Here is a 21243-nt window from a genome sequence, read left to right on the forward strand (position 1 = left end):
TTACCGTCTCTAAGCTGTTACTAAGTAAATGCACAACAACAAAAACATTAAAGCAAGCTACATAAACACATTAATCATCATTTACTCTCATACATACAAAGCAACGAAGAGATAACTCACACACAGATGAAGTCATCAGTCTAAGTAGTACTCACATATACACACGCATATGGCTACGCGAGAGGCTATAAACTACAAATACACACGCATATAGCTGGGAACCAAGTAAAAAATTCTAGAAGAAGAAACGTCTAGACATTTGGGGCAGAGAGTATAAAAGCAGCACAAGCTGAGTAGTCAGTAATCAGTTTGATTTAAACACGCTATTGGTTGTGAAGTTAAGTTTTATAGTGAAGTACCTTAAAATAGTCTAATAAAGACCACTATGCTATACCGAACATTGGAGTTATTTATTCAACAGTTTAGAGATTCGAACGTTAGAAGGTTGCAAATAAGCAGAATTACCCTAAATTCGTTGCAATATGTTCCAATAGCACTGAGCTCCTGAATGGAAGTAACTCAAACTTGCGAAATGTTTAGGAGTGTACAATTTTTTTATTTTGTTATTTAAGATTTATTTCAAATCCATTTCGATTTCGCCTTTTTTAAAAATAAGAATATTATATTTAATAGAAATTTAAAAACAATTCTCTTCTCTCTCATTAAACTTAGGCTACAAGGTCTCGGACACCATGCGCAAAGGTATTCTGGAAGTAACACTCTATGAAGGCTACGAAGAGGAATTAATGTTGGGCTGTGTCGCTGCGCTGGCAAGCAGCGCAATTTGGTTGCTGGTCGCCACATTCCTTAAATTACCCATTTCGGGTACACACAGTATTGTTGGCTCAACTATTGGTTTCTCGTTGGTGGCACGCGGTACACAAGGTCTAAAATGGTCTACTTTGGCAACGATAGTCGGTTCGTGGTTCATATCGCCTGTGATGAGTGGTTTGGTGAGCATTTTGCTCTTTTTGGCTATACGAAAATTTATATTACGCGCCAGTGATCCACTGAAGGCGGGATTTCGCTCGTTGCCAATTTTTTATGGTGCAACGTTTTTCGTCAATGTGATTAGTGTTGTTTTGGATGGACCAAAGTGTGAGTAAACTTGTTGTGTGTATATTTTTTCCCTTTATTTTGAGTTGGCGAGTCTTTCTAGTTAAAAGATAATCTGTATGTAATATAAGTGTTGTAAGTTTAGTCCCTTATTTGGTTCAAGCTACTTCTAAAGCGTAATGTCCTAATTATGGAAGTCACGCACAAAGTTCTTCAGTTTAGTACCAATATTTTCGGACAAAAATTTTAGTACTAAAATCAGTTCTAGATCTTTAGTTTTACATTTTCGGATAAACATTTTTTTGTACTAACTTTGTACTAAAATTGTATACAAAAATTTCTTTTATTGACCGAAGAAGTATATGAATAAATCTTTGAGGAATATTTGCGTTACTTATATAACGAATTTAGTATTAAATTTTATTAGTACTTAAAATAAATATCATATAATACAAACTTATACTAAACAAGTTTCTACAAGTTTGGTATTGTTTAGATTTTTTTTAGCAAAATATCATTTAGTACTATAACTGAATACTAAAACTTTATTTAATATTATTAAAGCATCAAAGCAGTTCAACTATAAAAACATGATTTGAATGAATATTGTTCAACCGTAACTTTTGTAACTTGTTAATTTTAAAACTTATCTATCTTTGAGTATTTGAGTTATTTGCCATCTGAATTATAATTTTTTCATTCAGTTTTTTACTCTAAAATAAAATACTTGGTCGTATACTCTAAAATCGGCGTTTTATCAAATATATTTGTGGAAAAACAATAAAATAAAATCCTTGTTCGTAAAATGTTTGTTACAAACAAAACATATTGTACCAAATCTTAATATCACAAAAAAAACAAGCCATTCTAAAAAGAGTTTCTTTAAACTAGGAGTAACTGTTTACACAATTGTTTTAGAAGTAAAAATTTAATTCAGTTTAAATTTGATTAAACTTTGCTTTAAAGAAAAGGTTTTCGTCATCTTTATTTTAGTATTAAAAGAAACAAAATTGGTTCAGAGCGCACTAAATATATATGAATAGTACCGAGCATTTTTTTATGAAATATCTTTATGAAATATTTAGAACTAAAAATTTTACTTAAAAGTTAACCTAAAATTTTATGACACCTACCACAGAAAATTTAGTACTAAATATTATTCCATACCAATTAGCTTGGAAATCCATTCAAAAACTGTCAGAAATCTCATTTTTGATACAGCGGTGGAATAAAATTGTACTTAAAATTTAACTACAATTTAATGAGGATTACCAAAATTTAGTTCTAAATTGAATTTTATATTTCGTTCTAAATTCTGTGTTTGCAAATATGTTTTGAAGTTCGCACTAATATTTAGTACTAAAAGTAATTCCATAACAGTTAGCTTCAAAATTCATTCAAAAACTGGTACAAAAACCCATTTTTGAAAAGCAGGTAGAACAAAATTTGTTGTTTTTTCGTTATTTGGGTACCTAGTACTAAAATGAGAAAAAAGTTCTACCTAAATTGGATAAAAAGCGGGAGAAGTAAAACATTTGGTTCACATGCTTTCAAACATTTTTTAAAAATTTGACATTTATAATAAAATATTTTTGATTATTTAGTACAAAAATATCCAAAAGATAATTGTTGAATAAATTAGAGCGAATTTTTTTCCAAATGAAGTCCCAAAATTACAGTGTGTACCCTTAAGTATAACATGTTAAAACTATTTTCCAAATAAAATGGCTTTATAAATTTAGTACCAAAAATCTTACAACTAAACATGGTTGTAGTATTACCTCCAAATTTCGAAGTTAAAAATTGCAAAAAAAATCCTTAAGTTGTAATCAAAGGCACTGGTACGCAAATTGCGAAGAGCTGAAACTTAGTACTAAAAAATAAAATTAGAACCGAAAATTGTTTTAAGATAATTAAAAATACTGAGTACTAAAAATAAAGATGCGCTATAATTTAATGACTACTACCAATACATACACAGATTAGTACTTAATAGAAGTTCGGACAATGGTTTTTAAACTGACTTGAAATTTTACCATCAAAAGATGATTACTGGTACTAAAATAAATAATATCTCCAAACATTAAAGTGAATAACTAAAACCGAGTTCTAAAACAGCTGTACAAAAATTTCGTACTTTATAAATTAACACTAATGTCATTTAGTAATAAAAATAAATATATACATACCTCAATTTAGTAAAAATATTTATTACTAAAAATTATTATCAAGGTTTAAAAAAATTTAGTACAAGGAATTTGTTGTAAAACTTTTTAAAATAGTTTTTGAAATTTTGGTTTGTACGTGTTTTTAAATTTTCTCCCGTTTTACTTTAGTGCTTTATATGGATAACATTCCCACCTGGATTGCCATATCTTCGAGTATTGTGCTGAGCTTATTGGTTGCACTTTTAACGCATTTTTTTATTGTGCCGATACAAAAACGTAAAATCGCTAAACAACTACGTGCTCAAAATCCTGTTAAATTTAATTTCGAGGATTCAGTTGGTAAGTAATATCGTATTTTTCAAAATTCAATTTAACTTACTTTCTGTCATACCTTCTCCCAGAATCCTCACCGTCCGGTAGTCCTAAGAAAAATCGTCGTCCATTATCACTCGTTAGTGATGGAAAGCAGTTACCTGCAATTGCCGAAATCACCGAACTGGTCTCTTTAACCGATAATTCACCGAAAACTTTCAAATTAGCGCCTTATAAGATCAGCAAAACTGGCAATGCTACCACACCAAATAACGGTTATACTGCAGATGGTTATAAAATTAATCCGGAGATTATAAAGAAAGCTGAAGATTTGCTAGGCAAAGCGAGTTTGGATAATACAGATTTGACTATAACCAGTTTGAATTTTATTGATGAACAGTATCAGAATGGTAATGGTAATGGACTGCTACAACATAATAACAAGAACAATAATATGGCTGTGGTATTATCGAATGGTAAACGGAACAAAGACAGTCAGCTGCAGGAATATTTTAAGCAAGGCGTTATGTCACCACAAATGGATGGAAGGAGGTGAGGAAGCATAAATGGCAGAAAAAAATTCGAATACTGTGGGCTACTAAAAGTAGGCTATGAAATTCAAAGGGCCTCCGTCTGCTGGGATGACGCTGGCAATGTAAATGAACCTTTCTTCGAGTATGGCAGTGACTTTTAAATTCTAAATTCCTCTCATAACCAGTTGAACCACTCTAGAGATCACGATTGAAGCTCTAAATAAAAAGGCGCTATTCAGTGGAAGTCTATACGTCTTCCCCCCCAATATTGCGAAAAATTGCAACTGTCTACTGATGAGAACTAGAGCCTATTGCGGCTGCCATTCAGCATAGTGGGCTGGCTGCGCTACTATAATACGACTGACCTAAGCGTTAACTTCCCAACCAGTGGACGTAAAGATAGACCAATAACTTAAACTGGCAACTTGGTACCGTTCTTAAGGAAACGGTTTCCAATTTACCTGAAACGTTCACGTGTGGGTTCCTGTGCCGATCTGGCTTAATACTTTTTAGAAAAAACTGCCCAAACCATCACTAGCACATATCGAGACTAGGCACAAGTTCATCGACTTGTCTATCGTCGTCCCACTAAGAACCTTTCTCGCTTCATCGGCAGTGCAGTTTCAGGTATCCTGCAGAGACTTCCACCCAGTTCACTGGCATTAAGTTACTTCCTGTTCTGAAGTACTTTTTGTTATGCTTTACTCTCACAATAAACCGACAAGGATGTAGGGTTTTTAGATAGTGAGAGATTTTCTTTACTATGGTTAGTAGTTCGGTCTCAAAGACGCTGCGAAGGCGCGGTATCCTTAAAATTTCATCCCGTGGAACGCGAACAGGTAAGTTTAACCCTTTGTGGGTTTGAGGCTCACTTTGTTTTGGATTGGTAGCGAAAAAAAATAATTCATAGCGCATGGTGAATAGAAATATTGCGGCTTTGAAAAGGTAGACCGTCCTTCGAGAGGTTCAAAAGAGTAGCTCGCCTAGAGTTTCAGAAGTACGGTGCTCGACGGTGGAAGCTTCTATAAAGAGGATTGAATTTATTTTGAGAACGGAACCGACTATTTTGGGAACTATTCGACGATTAGATAGCTCACTCAATCTGAAGTTAATTATATAATATAAAATAGTCCAAAGAGGATTTTCGAATCTTAACATTTGCAAGAAGTTTAGGGCATATTTTCAAGCTTTCCAGGGTCAGTCTTACTGGGCAAAAAATCACGAAATCTGAATGGTCCAATATCTCCGTCTCCTATGTCTGTAAGCTACAATATTATAGAATATCATCAGGAGCCAGAAGTTGAGGGGCCAGAATATGTAAATATTTTTCATTTAATGGTTCAACCCCTACCACAAATATAAAATGTTTGCTTCTAAAATTAATCTATAGTGGCTCAAATAATAACTTCCTTCAAGTACTTAACTAACTTTATTTATATGCTTGACAGCAGTGCAAATTCCAACGAGCTTCCACATCAACCACAGCTGGATGCTCACAAGCAATCGCAGAGCTCTGCTGCCAATAATAACACCACACAAACTGCCACTACGGACACAAGTACCACCACCATCAGCTCAACTGCACCCGAACTCACTTCCACTTCAACTACGTTGCCACTGGCGAATGCACACACAAACTTAGCTGATGTAATAGTCACTAGAGCAACAACAACTACAGTGGATTCAGACATCGCAATGACAACTGCCAAAAAAGATTTAAAAATTGTGGAGAGTGGCAGCAGTTTGGAAATGATGATTTCGTCAACGTTATCACCTAACTCGAGTAAGGTGCCGTTAATTGAGAGTAAAGAGTTGATGAATGATTTTAAGCAAACACTTGGAGAAACGACGCACAATGACGAAGAATCGGAGGAGGTGTCAATGTTATTTTCGTTTTTACAAATTTTAACTGCAATGTTTGGTAGTTTTGCCCATGGTGGTAATGATGTGAGGTAAGTCATCCTAAAAGTATGAAATATATGTGTTTTTTTTAAGCGTTTTATCTTTTCCAGTAACGCGATCGGACCCCTAATTGCTTTGTATATGATTTATAAAGAAGGTTCTGTGATGCAGAAGGCCGAAAGTCCTATTTATATTTTGATCTACGGAGGTATTGGTATCTCGGTGGGTCTATGGCTGTGGGGACGAAGGGTCATCGAAACAATTGGCAATGACTTGACTAAAATCACATCGTCGACGTAAGTGAAATGAAATTTTTTAAAAATATTTATATTTCCAAAAAAACAATATTTAAATTAGTAACTTAATTTTAATTAAGCACTAGATTTGTTTGTTGAAATACACTAAAGTGTTAAAAATAAGCACCTTAAGTTAGTACTAAAGTTAATACTACAATATAATGTAAGTACTAACTATGAGTAATGCAAGTTTTGCAAGAAAAATGTACTAAATACAAGTACTAAAATTAAAAATTTCAGGTAAATACAGAATGTTGGTATTAATTCGGACTTGTGGTTGTAATACTAAGAAACTGGACTTTAGTCTTAAAAGGACTAAATTCTGGTATCAGAAACAAAAATACTAGTATTAATAATGCTTATCCATGCAGCCGAAATTTTCAATTTAGCCGAATTTTTTGTACTAAAATATTTGATTGCAAAAAATCAGTAAATAACTAAAATTAAGTAAACATACTCGTATTCTACTTAGCTTGGAATAAAACGCCGATGCTATATATTTAGTTCTAGAATTGCAGAGCTGTATACTACATTTTTAGTACTGTGAGTTGTGAATGCTTTCTTCACGGTTATCTATGAAGAAAATTGTGATAAAAATAGTGCTAATAAAACAGTTAAATGTACCAAGTTTAGTACTAAAAACAAAAAACTTAGTACTTTTGAATAGAAATCGGCCTTTAAGGTAAAACAATTTTTGGTACTAAACCTTAATATTTAACCTGATATTTTTTTCATTCCAGTAAGTTATGTGTTATTTCTGTTTTTATTGATGCTAATACTTGTAAAGTTATTTGGCAACCCTTTTAGCAGATGAGAAGTACGATCGAATGACAAAGCAAAGGGAGTAGAAAAGCATCAGCGAAAGCGAACGGACATCAATTCAGAAGACTTAACAATTATTCATTTTTACAACTAAATCTTTAATGTTTTATTATTTATTATCATTCAATAAATAAACTGAAATTACAGCTTAATCGTTGTGAAAGTATTACTCGTTCTATCAAACGGCCATCCCGATAGAGTCAGAGTGGAATGTGAACTTCTGCAAAAATTGCAGAAACGCCTACGACGAAGTTAGATTAAAAATATCTACGTACAACAGTGTGTGCAAGTCTATTTTTGCAGTCACAACGAGAGACAATTTTTGGCAAAGCGCAAACGGCATGCATAGCAAACGGCGCAACGAAGCAATTTTTGGAGTCTCAACGGCGACGGTAAAACACGCAACGTTGCATACACACGTTGAGGCAGCATATATGTAAACGTATACAACATATATGTAAAAACAATTGCCAGGCGAAATAGGCAAACGTGCACGAACAAGCAATACGAAGAATTTGAATTTGGCGTAGCAATGGCTAACCGAACGATACTGGTAGGCAGCGCTACAACAACAAAGATTGCAACGAAAGCCACCCTTATTGTGCGAACAATAACGAAAGCAAGTAAGCGCAAGCATACTGGCAAAGAAAAACGAAAATTTGTCAACGTATAGACAGCGAAAAGCAATAATTTAATACAATTAAGTCAACGACTAGAAGTGACTGTATAAAGACCAAAAAGTAAAATTCTAAGATGTTGAAGTTAACTACGCTTAAAGTTGCTCAACTTAATGAATTATTAAATGCAAACGGTGCAACAACGACGGGCACAAAGGCCCATAAAGTTGCAAAGCTTCAGGAGTTGTTGGGAACGGATGAAATCGACCCAGATGAATTGGAGGAGAACAACACAACAAACGCAAGTGAGCTAAAAAACAAATTGATGGACTGAAGTCAATTATGGAAAAATTGACAACAGCGATCACGACAATGGCACCTATTGCAGGTAGTAGCAGCGAACAAACAAATGTAAGTACGGAAAATGGTGGTACTACACCAGCGCCTATAGGTCGAATTGAACATGCAACAAATGTGCTATACGCACCACGGCAATCAACGAAGACCATTCAAGATATGGTTGGAATTCTTCCCGATTTTGACCCAGTTAAAGGCACTATTACGTCAGAGCAATTCGTAACGAAAATTGAACAATTAAAACAGAATTACAAATGGCATGAGGTAATGGTATTAGTGGCAATACAACATAAATTGAAAGGCATGGCGAAACTTGGGTTGGATGCACAGCCGGTACACAGCAGTTGGTCAGACTTTGTGCAAGCGTTCTATGTAGACTTTCCGACTGGGTATAATACAGCTGAGGTGCACAAATTGATGGCCAACAGAAAACGTAAAAACAATGAAAACTATGTTGAGTTTTATTATGCGATGATATCTATTGGGCGTCAGGGTGCGCTTGATGATTTGTCAATTATTACGCACATAATTAGCGGGTTAAATGATAATGCATTATCAAAGACATTAGCGGCAATGCGATTTAAATCTTGCAGCTAATTGCTTACAGCTTTAAAGAATTTAAAGGCAATGAGCAACCAAGTGACGATGAATAAGGTACAACACAGCAGCCAGTAAAAGTAGAGGGCAAGTCCAACGTTAGGACTCCAGGGCAAGTAAAGTGTTACAATTGTAACGAGCTTGGACACATAGCGGCTAAGTTACAACGTAGGCCCAGGTGTACATCATGCTCAAAGACAGGTCACATCGCGAAAGATTGTACGAATAATAAGGCTACGGTATTGGAGATTTCTAACGATAAGCACGTTAAGCAGGAGACTACTCCAGTAACAAAACAAATCGAAGTGGACGGCAAATGTGTAAATGCTTTTGTCGACACTGGCAGTGGATGTTCATTAATTAAGAAAACAGTAGCAGACCTTATGCATAACAAAGTTAAGGTGCAAAAGCAATTTATTGGTTTCGGCGGGTGCAAGGTTGAAGCATCGGCAAAGATAACGATGGAGAATATGCAACGACAGGCGACCTTGTATGTTGTAGAAGATAAGTTGCTACCTGATGACGTTTTATTGGGTCGCGATATACTACAAGAATGTGGCTATCGTCTAGTTGTTGATGACGGAGTCTATCATATCAACGAAGGCGATTATAATTTTAATATATCGAACGATTTATGCATCGAAGAGCGTGGTAAGGTGCTAGATCTTTTACTAATGTTTAAGTCTTGTTTTGCCGAAGACATTTGTGACATTGGGCGAGTCAAGGGTACTGAGATGTCAATTCAGGTTACGACAGATAAACTGATTATAGGAAAGCGATACCAGGTTCCGTTTTAGCAGCGTCCAATATTGTCGGGTATAGTTCGTAAACTACTGGATTGTGGTATCATAGGAAAAGCGATTCACCGAATGCTGCATCAGTATTGCTGGTAAAAAACAGCAACGGGGAAAGTCGAATGTGTGTCGACTTCCGAAGTCTCAACGAAGTTACGGTCAAGAAAAATTATATCATGCCAGTGGTAGAGGAACAACTCTCACGTTTAGCAGGAAATAAGTTTTTTACCACTGTTGACATAACGTCAGGCTATTATCAGGTTCCATTGGCGGAGGAATCTAAGAAGTATACGGCATTTTTGACACCAGAGCGTCTTTTTGAACATAATGTGATGCCCTTCGGGTTGGTCAATGCGCCGATGGTCTTCCAAGAAGTCACCGGTAACGTTATAAAGACGATGAAGCATCCAGATAAGGTCATCAATTACGTCGACGAGGTTATTATTGCAACCAAATCTGTCAATGAAGGTTTAGAGGTTTTGCACGATTTTTTGACAGCAGTTAAACGTCACGGCCTTACGCTGAGGCCAACAAAAAGTACATTTCTGGCAGAGGAAGTCCAATTTCTTGGACATGTTATCAATCGTGAAGGTATACGACCAGGTGAATGTAAGACAAAAGTTATCGAGGAGTTTCCGGTTCCGTCTACGGCAACAGAGGTGCGACAACTTTTGGGAATAACCGGATACTTCCGTAAATTTGTAAAGAACTATTATGTTGTAGCACGACCGCTTACAGCATTATTACGTAAAGGTGCAATTTTCGAATGGACAAATTTGCAACGAGATGCTTTTGAGGCACTTAAGGGCGCTATTACCACAAAACCGGTTTTAGCCATGTACGATGAGACAAAAACGCATGAAGTGCACACAGATGCCAGTTCTAAGGGTCTGTCTGGTGTGCTTATGCAACGTGAAGAAGATGGGCTGAAGCCTGTATTAGCAGGCAGTGTAATGATGCTGAACGTAATAGTCGAGCCATGAATTGGAAGTTTTGGCGATTGTCGAAACATTGCAGAGATATAGAATGTATTTGATGGGACAACATTTTAAAGTGCTAACGGATTGTAATGCGGTGGCAGCAACGAAAGCAACTACGGCGCTGTTGCCTCGTATAGCTAGATGGTGGCTCAAATTGCAAGAATTTGATTTTGAGTGTGAGCATCGTCCAGGAGCGAATAACGAAGTGGCGGACGGGTTGAGCCGATTTCCAACTCTTCCATCAACTGAACCGATGACGGTTGCCGATGCAGTGTACGCTGTTACTAGCATTTCGGAAGATTGTGTAGCAACGATGCAACGGCAAGACGACAAGCTAAGGCAGATTATAGAAATCATCAACGGTGGGGTGAACGCAAAACAAATTAGAAGTGACTATGTGATACACGGGCATCGATTGTATCGTAAGATGGGTAATGACAAACGATTGGTTGTTCCACAAGCTGTAAGGTGGCGATTAGCAAAGGCATGTCACGACGAAGCAGGGCATTTTGGTGTGGACAAAACTGTTGAACGCATATCAAAACATCTTTGGTTTGCCCGAATGCGACCATATGTAAAGTCGTACATTGAATCTTGTCCAGACTGCTGTTTGAACAAGGTGCGCGGAGGGAAACGAGGCACAACTACATGTTGGGGAAGTGGTACCCCTTCCGTTCAGAACTATACTTCTTGATCATTTGGGACCATTTGTGCGAAGCAAGCATGGCAAGTACTATATTTTGGTTATCGTATGCGCGTTTACGAAACATGTTGTGCTGAAAGCGTTAAGCAACACAAAAACAAATCCAGTATTGAACGTTATGAAAGACTACATGACCGTGTATGGGCGTCCAAAATGCGTGGTCACCGACAGAGGGACGGCTTTTACGTCCAAAGAATTTGAAAAGTTCATGGCGGATCATGACATTCAACATGTGAAGACGGTAGTGCGAAGTCCTAGAGCCAATGGACAAGCCGACCGTATAAACCGTACAGTGCTAGCATCACTTAAGTGTAGCACTAAGAATGATAAAGAATGGGACGAGGCTTTGCCACAGCTGCAATGGCAGTTAAATTCGCAAACTAACGCTATGACTAGGCAGAGTCCTAACAGCTTGGTATTCAACTATAAGCTGAAAGAAGTTACAACAAATCGGTTAATACAAGCTGTGAAAGACGGAGATGAGTCTGAAATTACGTGTGACGACTTTCGAACACAAGCAGTAAGGGAACGAATACAGCAAGAGCGGCTTAAATGGAAGCAGCGTTTTGATGCGCAACATCGTGCACCGAAGCCGTATAACGAAGGTGATCTAGTATTAATCACTCATGTCCCTTCTCCTACAGGTACGTCTCATAAACTAGAGCCAGCATATAAAGGACCATACATCGTGACCAAAGTCCTTCCACATGACCGTTATTTGGTGGAAGATTTACAAGACCTACAGAGGAGTCGCAAAAGGTATTCCGGGGTGTTTACCAATGACAATATGAAACCGTGGTGCACCTTAGGGGCAGAAGATTGCGACGAGACAAATTCAATTGTCAACGATTCCGAAGAAGAGATAAACATAGAAAGTTCCAACAATGCAAAATCGTCCAGGGGAGACGATTCATCAGGAACGGCCGAGCTGTAAAGTTATTTGTCAACCCTTTTAGCAGATGAGAAGTACGATCGAATGACAAAGCAAAGGGAGTAGAAAAGCATCAGCGAAAGCGAACGGACATCAATTCAGAAGACTTAACTATTATTCATTTTTACAACTAAATAAACTTAAATTACAACTTAATCGTTATGAAAGTATTACTCGTTCTATCAAACGACCATCCCGATATACTTTTCTATTCCTTTATAAAATTTTGTGGCAGAAGTATCTATGCGTTTTGGTACTAAAAAGTATTTATAGATATTTTAATCCTAAGGCTATAAACTAAAAACAGTTTTACTAATTAAACTTTGTTAAGTTTAAATACTAAAAATTAAACTAAATTTTAGCAAGATTTTACTGTTACCACTAATTTTATAGCTTCGAATTGCAGCACTTAAATTTTACCACTTTGTAACTAACTACTATCTTTTAAGCCGAATTATTAAGATAGTTTCTTTACTAAAAGCACGTCTATAATTTATTTTGCCACCAAAACTCGCTGCTATTAATGATGTTTGCCTCCGATTTCCATACTTGCTGGCATTTTTTTGTTTTTTTAGCACTATTTTATGGCCAAAAATCTAAAACGTTGCAGTACTAGAAAGTAGGTAAATTTAATTGTTAAAATTGTTTAAATTGAGTGTAGGCACTTTATGCAACTTTAATACTAAAGTTTAGGTATGTAGTAAACGATTTTAGTACTTACTAAACGTGTATGTAATGAGACTATATTAGTACTAAGATTTAAAATTGTAGTCAAATATTTTAGTGCTAAAAGCGTGGTGCTAAAGTAATGGGATTATTTTAGTACTAAATTTTAAGTTTGTAGTAAACTATTTTGGTACTAAAGGTGTAGTTCTTAAGTTGCGATATTATATTAGCTTGTAATAAATTGTTTTAGTACTAAAATAGTCGTTCTAAGGTAATGTGAATATATAAGTTCTAAAGTCTAACTTTGTAGTAAACTATTTTAGTACTAAAAGTGTAATTCTAAAGTAATGGGACTATATATGTATCCTCTATTTTAGCTTTAAAGTACACAGCTTAAAATATTATAAAAATTAGTTTTTGTTAATTTAATATTTTAGTACAAAAACTAGTTGAGGGTTTCAGAATTCACTACATGAAATTTCGAACTTTTCCTCAATATACATTTAGCTTTATAATTTTGGTGAAGAAAAAATTATGAATATCAGCTGTTTTTGAAAGAAATGCAATAATTGTACTAAATTTTTGGCACAAAGACTTATACATATTTTCTTATTGCACATTTAAACATGAAAATTCAGTGCCTTTTACTTCAATAATAAATGTTTTTATACAAAATTCAATACACACTTAAGTACTAAAAATAAATCGTTTCAATAAAAATAAAAAAACTTACAAAAAATGACGGCTTTCTTTCTTTACAGCGGCTTCACCATCGAAGTTGGCGCCGCCATCACAGTGCTCTTGGCAAGCAAAATCGGTTTGCCCATCTCTACCACACATTGTAAAGTGGGCTCTGTAGTATTTGTTGGACACGTAAGCGGCAAAGGACATAAGAGTGCTAACGATGGCGAAGAGAAAAAGGTACTCGATAAAGATGCATCATTGGAAGGTGGTATAATAACATCACTATCAACTGCTACAACCCCAACAACATATGCAAATGAAATTTGCAATAAAATGCCGGTATCATCTTCCACAAGCGCTAATGCCATCGCTAATGGGGATGGAGGTGGTAAAGCTGCAGAAGCTGGTACAAGAGCGGGTCCTAGACCGAGTGTTGTTGCTGTAGGTGCTGTCGATTGGCATTTGTTTCGTAATATAGCATATGCTTGGATTGTGACTGTGCCAGTAACGGCACTACTCTCAGCTGGTATAATGTTACTGATGTGTAGCATAGTTTTGGTTTAAGCGGAAAATAAATAAAATAAAAAAATAAAACAGGAATTAAATTATTATAAGTTATGGGAATGAAGAAAAGAACCAAGTTACAATTAATTAAGTATTTAAACAAAAACTTACTTATATAAACGTAAAATTACTTACATGATGTACACACACACACACATTAAACGATATTGTACTTATTATGATAAAGTAACTTATTGTTATTATTAGAAAGCAAAAAAAAAAAAATAAAAGGAGCGGTTATGATATTATTATTAGAATAAAAAAAAATTGGCGGCGAATGTGAAAAATAATTGTTTTAATCGGATCTTGCTGAGCATCGAAATATTTTGAATGTTTGCATTTGTTTGTGTGATGTGTTGAAAGCGCCAGTCAGCTTGTCAGAGCCACTGTCAATGCGTGTATTGTATAAAAACCAATATTAAAATATTGGTTGAAAAAATTAAAAGCAAAAAATTATTTAAAAAAAAGCATAATAAGTATTTCTGAAACCACCAAACTTTTTGAATTTGAATATTGAATAAAATCAGATCTCTCGGAAATGGTTAGAGCTAAAACAACAAAACAAAAACAGCTTTGAAACTTAAATAGTTGCTAGGAAAGATTTAAAACCAGCACATTGGAAAACGTTTTTGAAACATTGCATTTTCCAATTTCCAAATTAAAAAAAATGGGAACGTTACAAATTTTTAAATTAAAAAAAAAAATTATAATAAATTGTATCGATATTAAATTTGATTCAGCGACTAATCCGAAAATGTTAAAAATTTTTTTCTTTGTGCTTGTTTGAATCTTGTCTGATGTTTCAAGGATTCAAAAAAAAAAAAATTAAAAGTTTTCAAAAAAAGTTTGAAATTTTTTAAGTAAAAAAAATGAGTTTTTTTTTTCTAAATTTTCAGAGATTTTAAAAATAGTTGTACGAATGTTATAAAAATTTAAGATTTTTCAAAAAAAGAAAAAATACAATTCAAATAAAAAAGTGTTGGTAAAAAATTGTATCGATTTCTAGTCGCTGACCCCAAAAATTTGTAATCTATGTATATCTTTTGAAAATTTTGAATGATTTCAAAATCCAAAACAAAAAATATTTGAAATGTTTCAAATGCTCATACCATCATTTACTGTACGTTTGAAATATTTGCATGAATATTCAATCCTTTTGCGAATGTTGAAAAGTTTATAAACCTATCGAGAATGCAGTTTTATAGCTTTCATGGAATTCTAAAAGTTTTTAAAAGGTGAAATTTTTTGTTTCAAATTATAGAGAACATTTCAAAACTTTTTTAAAAAAAATTTCGAAAATACGGAAACGTTTTTTTTCAAGTTTTGAAACGACTGTGTAAAAAATGATGAACCTTTTTTTTGTGAATCTTAGAAAAGTTGACAATATTTTTTCAAAAAAGAACTTTTTCGAGCATGTAGTTTTATAGAACTTTTAGAACTTTTCGCAGATGTTTTGAGTGTTGAAACTTTTTGCAAGCGTTGCGCAATTTCGAAAATACGTAAAAGTTAAACAACACTTTTTAAAACCGATTTTGAATTATTTCAAGATTAAAGGCTTAATAAATGTCTTATCTCATGTTTGAAAAAGTGGAAATTTTGTGCGAAAGTTAACGAACGTTTTTTATATTTAAGAAGAAAGATTTAAAAAATAAGAAAAAGTTTTCGATAAGCTGGATACGAATATGTAAAAAAATTTTATGAATATGAGAATGAAAATGGAAATAATTTTCAAAACTTTTTTTAAAACTTAAACAATTTTGAATATGCAATTTTATTCTTTGCTGTACGATTTTGAATTGATAAACTCGAATATGAGAGACAAAGTAAGAAACTTTGAAAACGCTTTTTAAAATCACACATTTTTGGAGCATAAACAATTTTTTTTTTATGCAACAGTTACAATATTTAAAAAACCTGAAAAAAAGTTTTAATTTTCATGAAATTTAGAAAATTTTCGAATATGAGGCTTTCAGGTGATGCATTGGCTGTATAACAAGTGTATGCTTGAGATCCCTGGGCGTTTAATATTTTAAAAAATCTTAGATTTAAAACTGTTTATCGAGTTTTTACAAATTTGATTTTTTGTCAATTTTCTTCAAAATATTCAATGGTGAATGGTTATGTCGTAAGTGCTTGTGTAAAATTTGAAAGAAGTATGTTTTTTTCTTGCTACTGTAAAAGATTGTTGACTCCACAGCAAAATAAAACATAATATAACATGAGATGATATTTAAAAACCTAACACAACATAATATCCAAAATGACATAAAACAACAATAATAAAACACAGTTAACCTTGATAACATAATATGACCCAATATGGCATAATAAAACAAAACTTAACATAACACAACAAGACAAAACATTGTCTTTTCTTATCTTATCGCCCGATATAGCTCCTAGCGACAGTAGCCAAGACACTTGAAGCCATTCTGCTCCCCTATTTTAAAGCAAATTTTATAATAAAGCAACTAGCCTGTCATCAGCATGGCTTTAGAAAACTACATAGCACAACCGCGGCGCTAAATGCCATTAGCACCCAGATAAACTGCGGTTTAAATCAAAACCCCTACCATAGGACAGTACTCGTTGCGTTAGACCTGTCAAAAGCTTTTGATACGGTCAACCATGGCACGTTACTGCAAGACCTGGAAGGGTCTACCCTTCCCCCAAGTCTTAAAAGTTGGACCGCAAATTATCTGTCTGGTTAGCAGGTAGGCATTGGTGCAATTCAGGAAAGCAACATCAAAACCAAGGAGAATTAAACAAGGGGTGCCACAGGGTGGTGTCCTATCCCCACTTTGGTTTAACTTCTACATATGAAAGCTACCTTCGCCACTAGAAGGAGTCGCTATCGTTTCCTACGCCGATGACTGCACAATAATGGCCACAGACCCAGGCCCACAGATCGATGAGCTTTGCAAAAAAATAAAATGCTACCTCCCTGATCTCTCCAGTTTTTTCGCCACGTGAATCCTGTACTCAAAGAACAATATCTCAAACTAGCAGAGGAGGTACGCTCTCTCCCTAGGGAAACGCGCGTCACTTTAGCTCAACTTCGATCTCAATACTGTAACAGGTTATCTTTTAGCTATCCAGAATCAACCCCGACATGCAAAACATATGCCCTGCTTGTAAAGTGTCCCCACATGACCTCAACCATTTCTTTAACTATATTTTGGAACCAACGCCTCTAACACCCCTCTGATTATAGTCCACCCTGTTGAAACAGCAAATTTCCTTGGACTCACGTTAGAGGACATTGATGACAATTTGTGATCGGTCGCACCTACTGGATGGGGTGAAGCACTGCTACAACAACAACAAAATATTACATAACATAATATAACATAACATGAAATAACATAATATAACATAACATAAAAGAACATAACACAAGATAATGTAACATAAGTTAAGATGACATAACTTAACAAAAACATCCTAAAAAAATAATAGCAGAAATTTTCAAAAAGATTATACCAAAAATATTGGTGTAGTTCTATAGAACCATTTTTTTTACAAAAGCAACATATTTAAAGTCCTTATGGACCGGCCAGTTCAACCTAACATATTTAAAAGCTACATAGACACGTGACGATAAAACATATGAAATTGGACTGTCACCAACGTTGCAAAGTGAAGATATTTTTAGGTGTTTGTGATAAACACATTTTTTTTTCCAAATTAAAACTTTTTAGATTTTCAAAAATTTTTCCGAAACATATTTTGCTTTTCGCTTACTAACAGTCAGCATTTCTTTAAGCCATTTCCCCTCCTAAAGCTAACACCATTTCTATCATCAAGAATTGTCGTAAGAGATGGAGGTTTTGAAAAATACATGTTTTTTAAATTAAAAAAAAAAAAACAAATTTTTTCAGCTTCATTCGAACTGCCAAAAAGTTCTTAATTTACTTAACAGAAAGCAGCACAAGTGATTATATACAACAAAAACATTTATAACAGTTTACTTTAAAAATTGAGGTTAATTAAAAACAAATATACAGTGCTACAAACATAATCAAAAAGGCAAATAAATTAACAACAACAAAAGTAAATTTGTGGGCCCAAATGTAGAACAAAAAAATGTCAATATTAGCAATTAGTAAAAACCAGTAAAACTATAACAACAACAATACTAGAAAAAACAAACAATTTTATTGTATTTGTATGTGTGACTTAAAATAAAATGAACAATTACTGAAAACTTACAAAAGCAAATAAAAACAACAAATACTAACAAAACAACCGTATAGTTAGTTAAGTTAACATTTATGCATTGGCAAAGATAAATAAGAATATCTAATGCAAGCAGTATAGTTGAAAAAAAAAAAAAAAAAATAAATAATAAATAAAAACAAAAAAGTTTTTGTTCTATAAATTTTTGTAAGGAATTGTTAAAAGCAAATTCATTATCGTAGTCATAAAATGAGCTACACAAAACGATAAATAGTAAAAATAATGCAGATACATATTTGTTTTTGTTTCCATACAAAAAATTGCCTTTGGCGTGACATGAAAATAATATTTAAATTTTTGTTTAAAAAAAATAGAAGAATATGCAAATGGTGCTTTCGAACTAATTATTTTTATGATTGAAATTTGTTTTGAAAATTGTTATCTATGAACTTGTGAACAAAATATTTTAATAGTCAGCAACTGAAACAAGAACAAAAAAGAAAATACTCAGCATATGTGAAAAAAGTACTGTTTAAATTTTATATTAGAATATCGAATAAATTACGTACATACATAAATGTAAAATATAAAACATAACAAGCTTTTATTTTTTATATAAAATAGTTCATATCCTAGAGTGTAGACGCTGCGCTTTATATTTGCAACAAAATAAAATGGATGTGGAAATCGAAATGGAAGAGCTCCTTTTAAGCCATTTGAAGTCGAGTTCGAAAGTGCAATATGCGCAAATGAATTTTCCAGGATTTCAGTGGGACTCTAAGCGAAATATATAAAGAGACGAATGAGATTTCATATAACAAGTCGGGGTTGCTATTTTGGGATTGTTTACGCGACCTATTTCGAGATCGGTTCGAAGCCATGTTGTTGTTGTTGTAGCGATAAGGATACTCCCTGAAGGCCTTGGGGAGTGTTATCGATGTTGATGATCCTTCGTCGGATGTAGATCCGGTACCAAGCCCGACCATCTCGGGAACGATTTGTTATGACAACATGCGACCTTCTAGGCCATAACGCCCTCCCACCCCCTAGATCCATGAGGAGTTCGGGGTCGCCAGAACCTCTGTTCTTAATGAAATAGGATTCGCCACGGATAGGCGAGGTTGACAATTTAGTTGGAGAAGCTATATATTGCGCTGGCAAGCCATGTCGAGATAGTTTGCGGGCCATTCCAATATCCAACTAGTAGAGCTAACGATTTCTTGAACTTGTTCGAGAAGCGATTTCGATCGATTTAAAATTTCGCTGAAGTCGAGTTCGAAAGTGCAATATCCGCGAATGGATCTTACAGGACATTAGTGGGACTCTAAGCGAAATATATAAAGATATGTATGAGACTGATTATATCAAATCGGGGTTGAAATTTAGGTACTGTTTTCGGGACCTATTTCGAGATCGGTTCGAAGCCATATCGGGCTACTTTTCGGGTCATTCCAATATCTAACTTATATAATTTATGGTAGAGCTTACGATTTCTTGAACTTGTTCGAGAAGATATTTCTCGGGATATTCTCGAATCTCGAAATACTCGTAAAGTTCGCAAGCTTCTAGACATTCAACTTAATCTATGAATCTAATCTAAAGATAAATTGAATGTAGAGAATAGTACGAGTTCCGAGCTTAAAAATTGCACATGGAACAACTAAAGACTCTCCTGAATTAAAAAAATGTCATAGTACCTCTAAATCGCGGGCCCCCTCAGAAACCCCGAGCCCGCCGTCTTAAAGAAAATTCTAAGTTTAGTGCTAGGCAGGAATATACATATACGCAGAGGACTTGAAGTGTGAAGAGGGTAGCAGCTTTCCATACGAAGAGGGTGAGGAGCGAGTTGGCTAGCCGTAGCAGTATGCAAAAGACGAATTAGGTGTTTGGGATTACCCGTACGAGTGATGGTCGGCCCACAATCAATGCAGCTGCGGGATGTATTAGTACGACAGAAAGTGAACGCGGATATAATGTCAACGGATGGATGCATCAGGCGGTAATACGGCATAGTGGCAGCCACGAAGGATTAGCAGGGCAATAGCTGAATGACAATATAGTGGCGGTTGGCCAACTGTCCCAGAAACGCAGGCTATGGCTACGTCATGAATGGCGGGGCGACCAACAGCTATAACAAAGAGACGGAAGGCGTACCAGTAGCGTAGCGTTGGTGATAATGGGGGTTGCGTGGATAAGGCCTGATTACCTTAAGATAGTTGCTGCTTCTTAATGAGAATGGAGCCGTTACCTTCGTCGAAACTTTCAGCAGCGGGCTGCACTTTATGGGGCGTATATGTGAGCCGTCTTCGGTTAGTGCTGACTCACTCGCTGGATACCCACCTCTCCAGGTCTGCACGGTGTCAGGATGAAGGACGGGCGAAGGGTGATCTCTGCTATAACAGCACCCCCTGCACTCAGCTAGTATGACCGGACCTTCTTTGAGAATAAGCCGCTGAAGTTCATGCCGCAAGAGACTCATCTCCGGCCTTTGTTCTTCACGCCTTTCTTAGTATTAGACTCATTTCATTCCATTTCCAAAATCAGATGTTAGATGATTTAAAGTGTCTTAATAAAAGTGTTCGAGAGTGTAAAGAAATTTGTGCGGACACACCAAAATGTTGAAAAATGTGGAAATGTCGGAAACTAAAAAAAAAAATAGCAGAAGTATTTGCCAACCACCCCTAGTAAAGTGGAGCCTATTGGGGCACAGAAGTAGTGCCTCATGATATCTAATTTTTAAAGGTAAGATGGACTGCGACTTCGGGCAAGTCTTTCGGAGAGTTGACAATACGCTAGTCGAGTCACTTCCGCCATGCCTTAAAATCTCTCCTCCTCGAGGGTTTGGGGAGTGTTAGCGATGACGATGATGGTCCTTTGCCGGATGCAGATCCGTTTCGTTTCGGTAACAGGCACCATAAAGGTACTAGGCCGACCATTACGGGAACTATTTGGTATGACCACACGCAACCTTCTAGGCCATCCCGCCCCTAGATCCATCAGGAGTTCGGGGTCGCCAGAGCCTCGGCTGTTAATGAAACAGGATTCTCCACGGGCAGGTGAGGTTGACAATTGGGGTGGAGAA

The 21243-nt window shown here is 35.3% G+C and overlaps 1 protein-coding gene across 4 annotated transcripts in view; it reads left to right on the plus strand.

The window, feature by feature from the left end:
* NaPi-III (Na[+]-dependent inorganic phosphate cotransporter type III) overlaps positions 1 to 18327 on the plus strand; it is a 73508-nt gene extending 55181 nt beyond the window's left edge. For 3 of the 4 annotated variants that reach the window (XM_067788849.1, XM_067788851.1, XM_067788850.1), the window contains exons 4-9: positions 673 to 1098; positions 3393 to 3563; positions 3626 to 4088; positions 5518 to 6021; positions 6082 to 6267; positions 13496 to 18327. In XM_067788849.1, coding sequence (XP_067644950.1) covers positions 673 to 1098; positions 3393 to 3563; positions 3626 to 4088; positions 5518 to 6021; positions 6082 to 6267; positions 13496 to 13982 — 2237 coding nt within the window. In that variant the 3' untranslated portion in view covers positions 13983 to 18327. The remainder of the gene's footprint in view (positions 1 to 672; positions 1099 to 3392; positions 3564 to 3625; positions 4089 to 5517; positions 6022 to 6081; positions 6268 to 13495) is intronic. The other variant, XM_067788852.1, reaches the window with a different exon arrangement.
* Positions 18328 to 21243: the final 2916 nt, after the last annotated feature.

This window comes from Eurosta solidaginis, chromosome 5 (assembly GCF_040869045.1).
Source record: "Eurosta solidaginis isolate ZX-2024a chromosome 5, ASM4086904v1, whole genome shotgun sequence".
Lineage (NCBI taxonomy): Eukaryota > Metazoa > Arthropoda > Insecta > Diptera > Tephritidae > Eurosta > Eurosta solidaginis.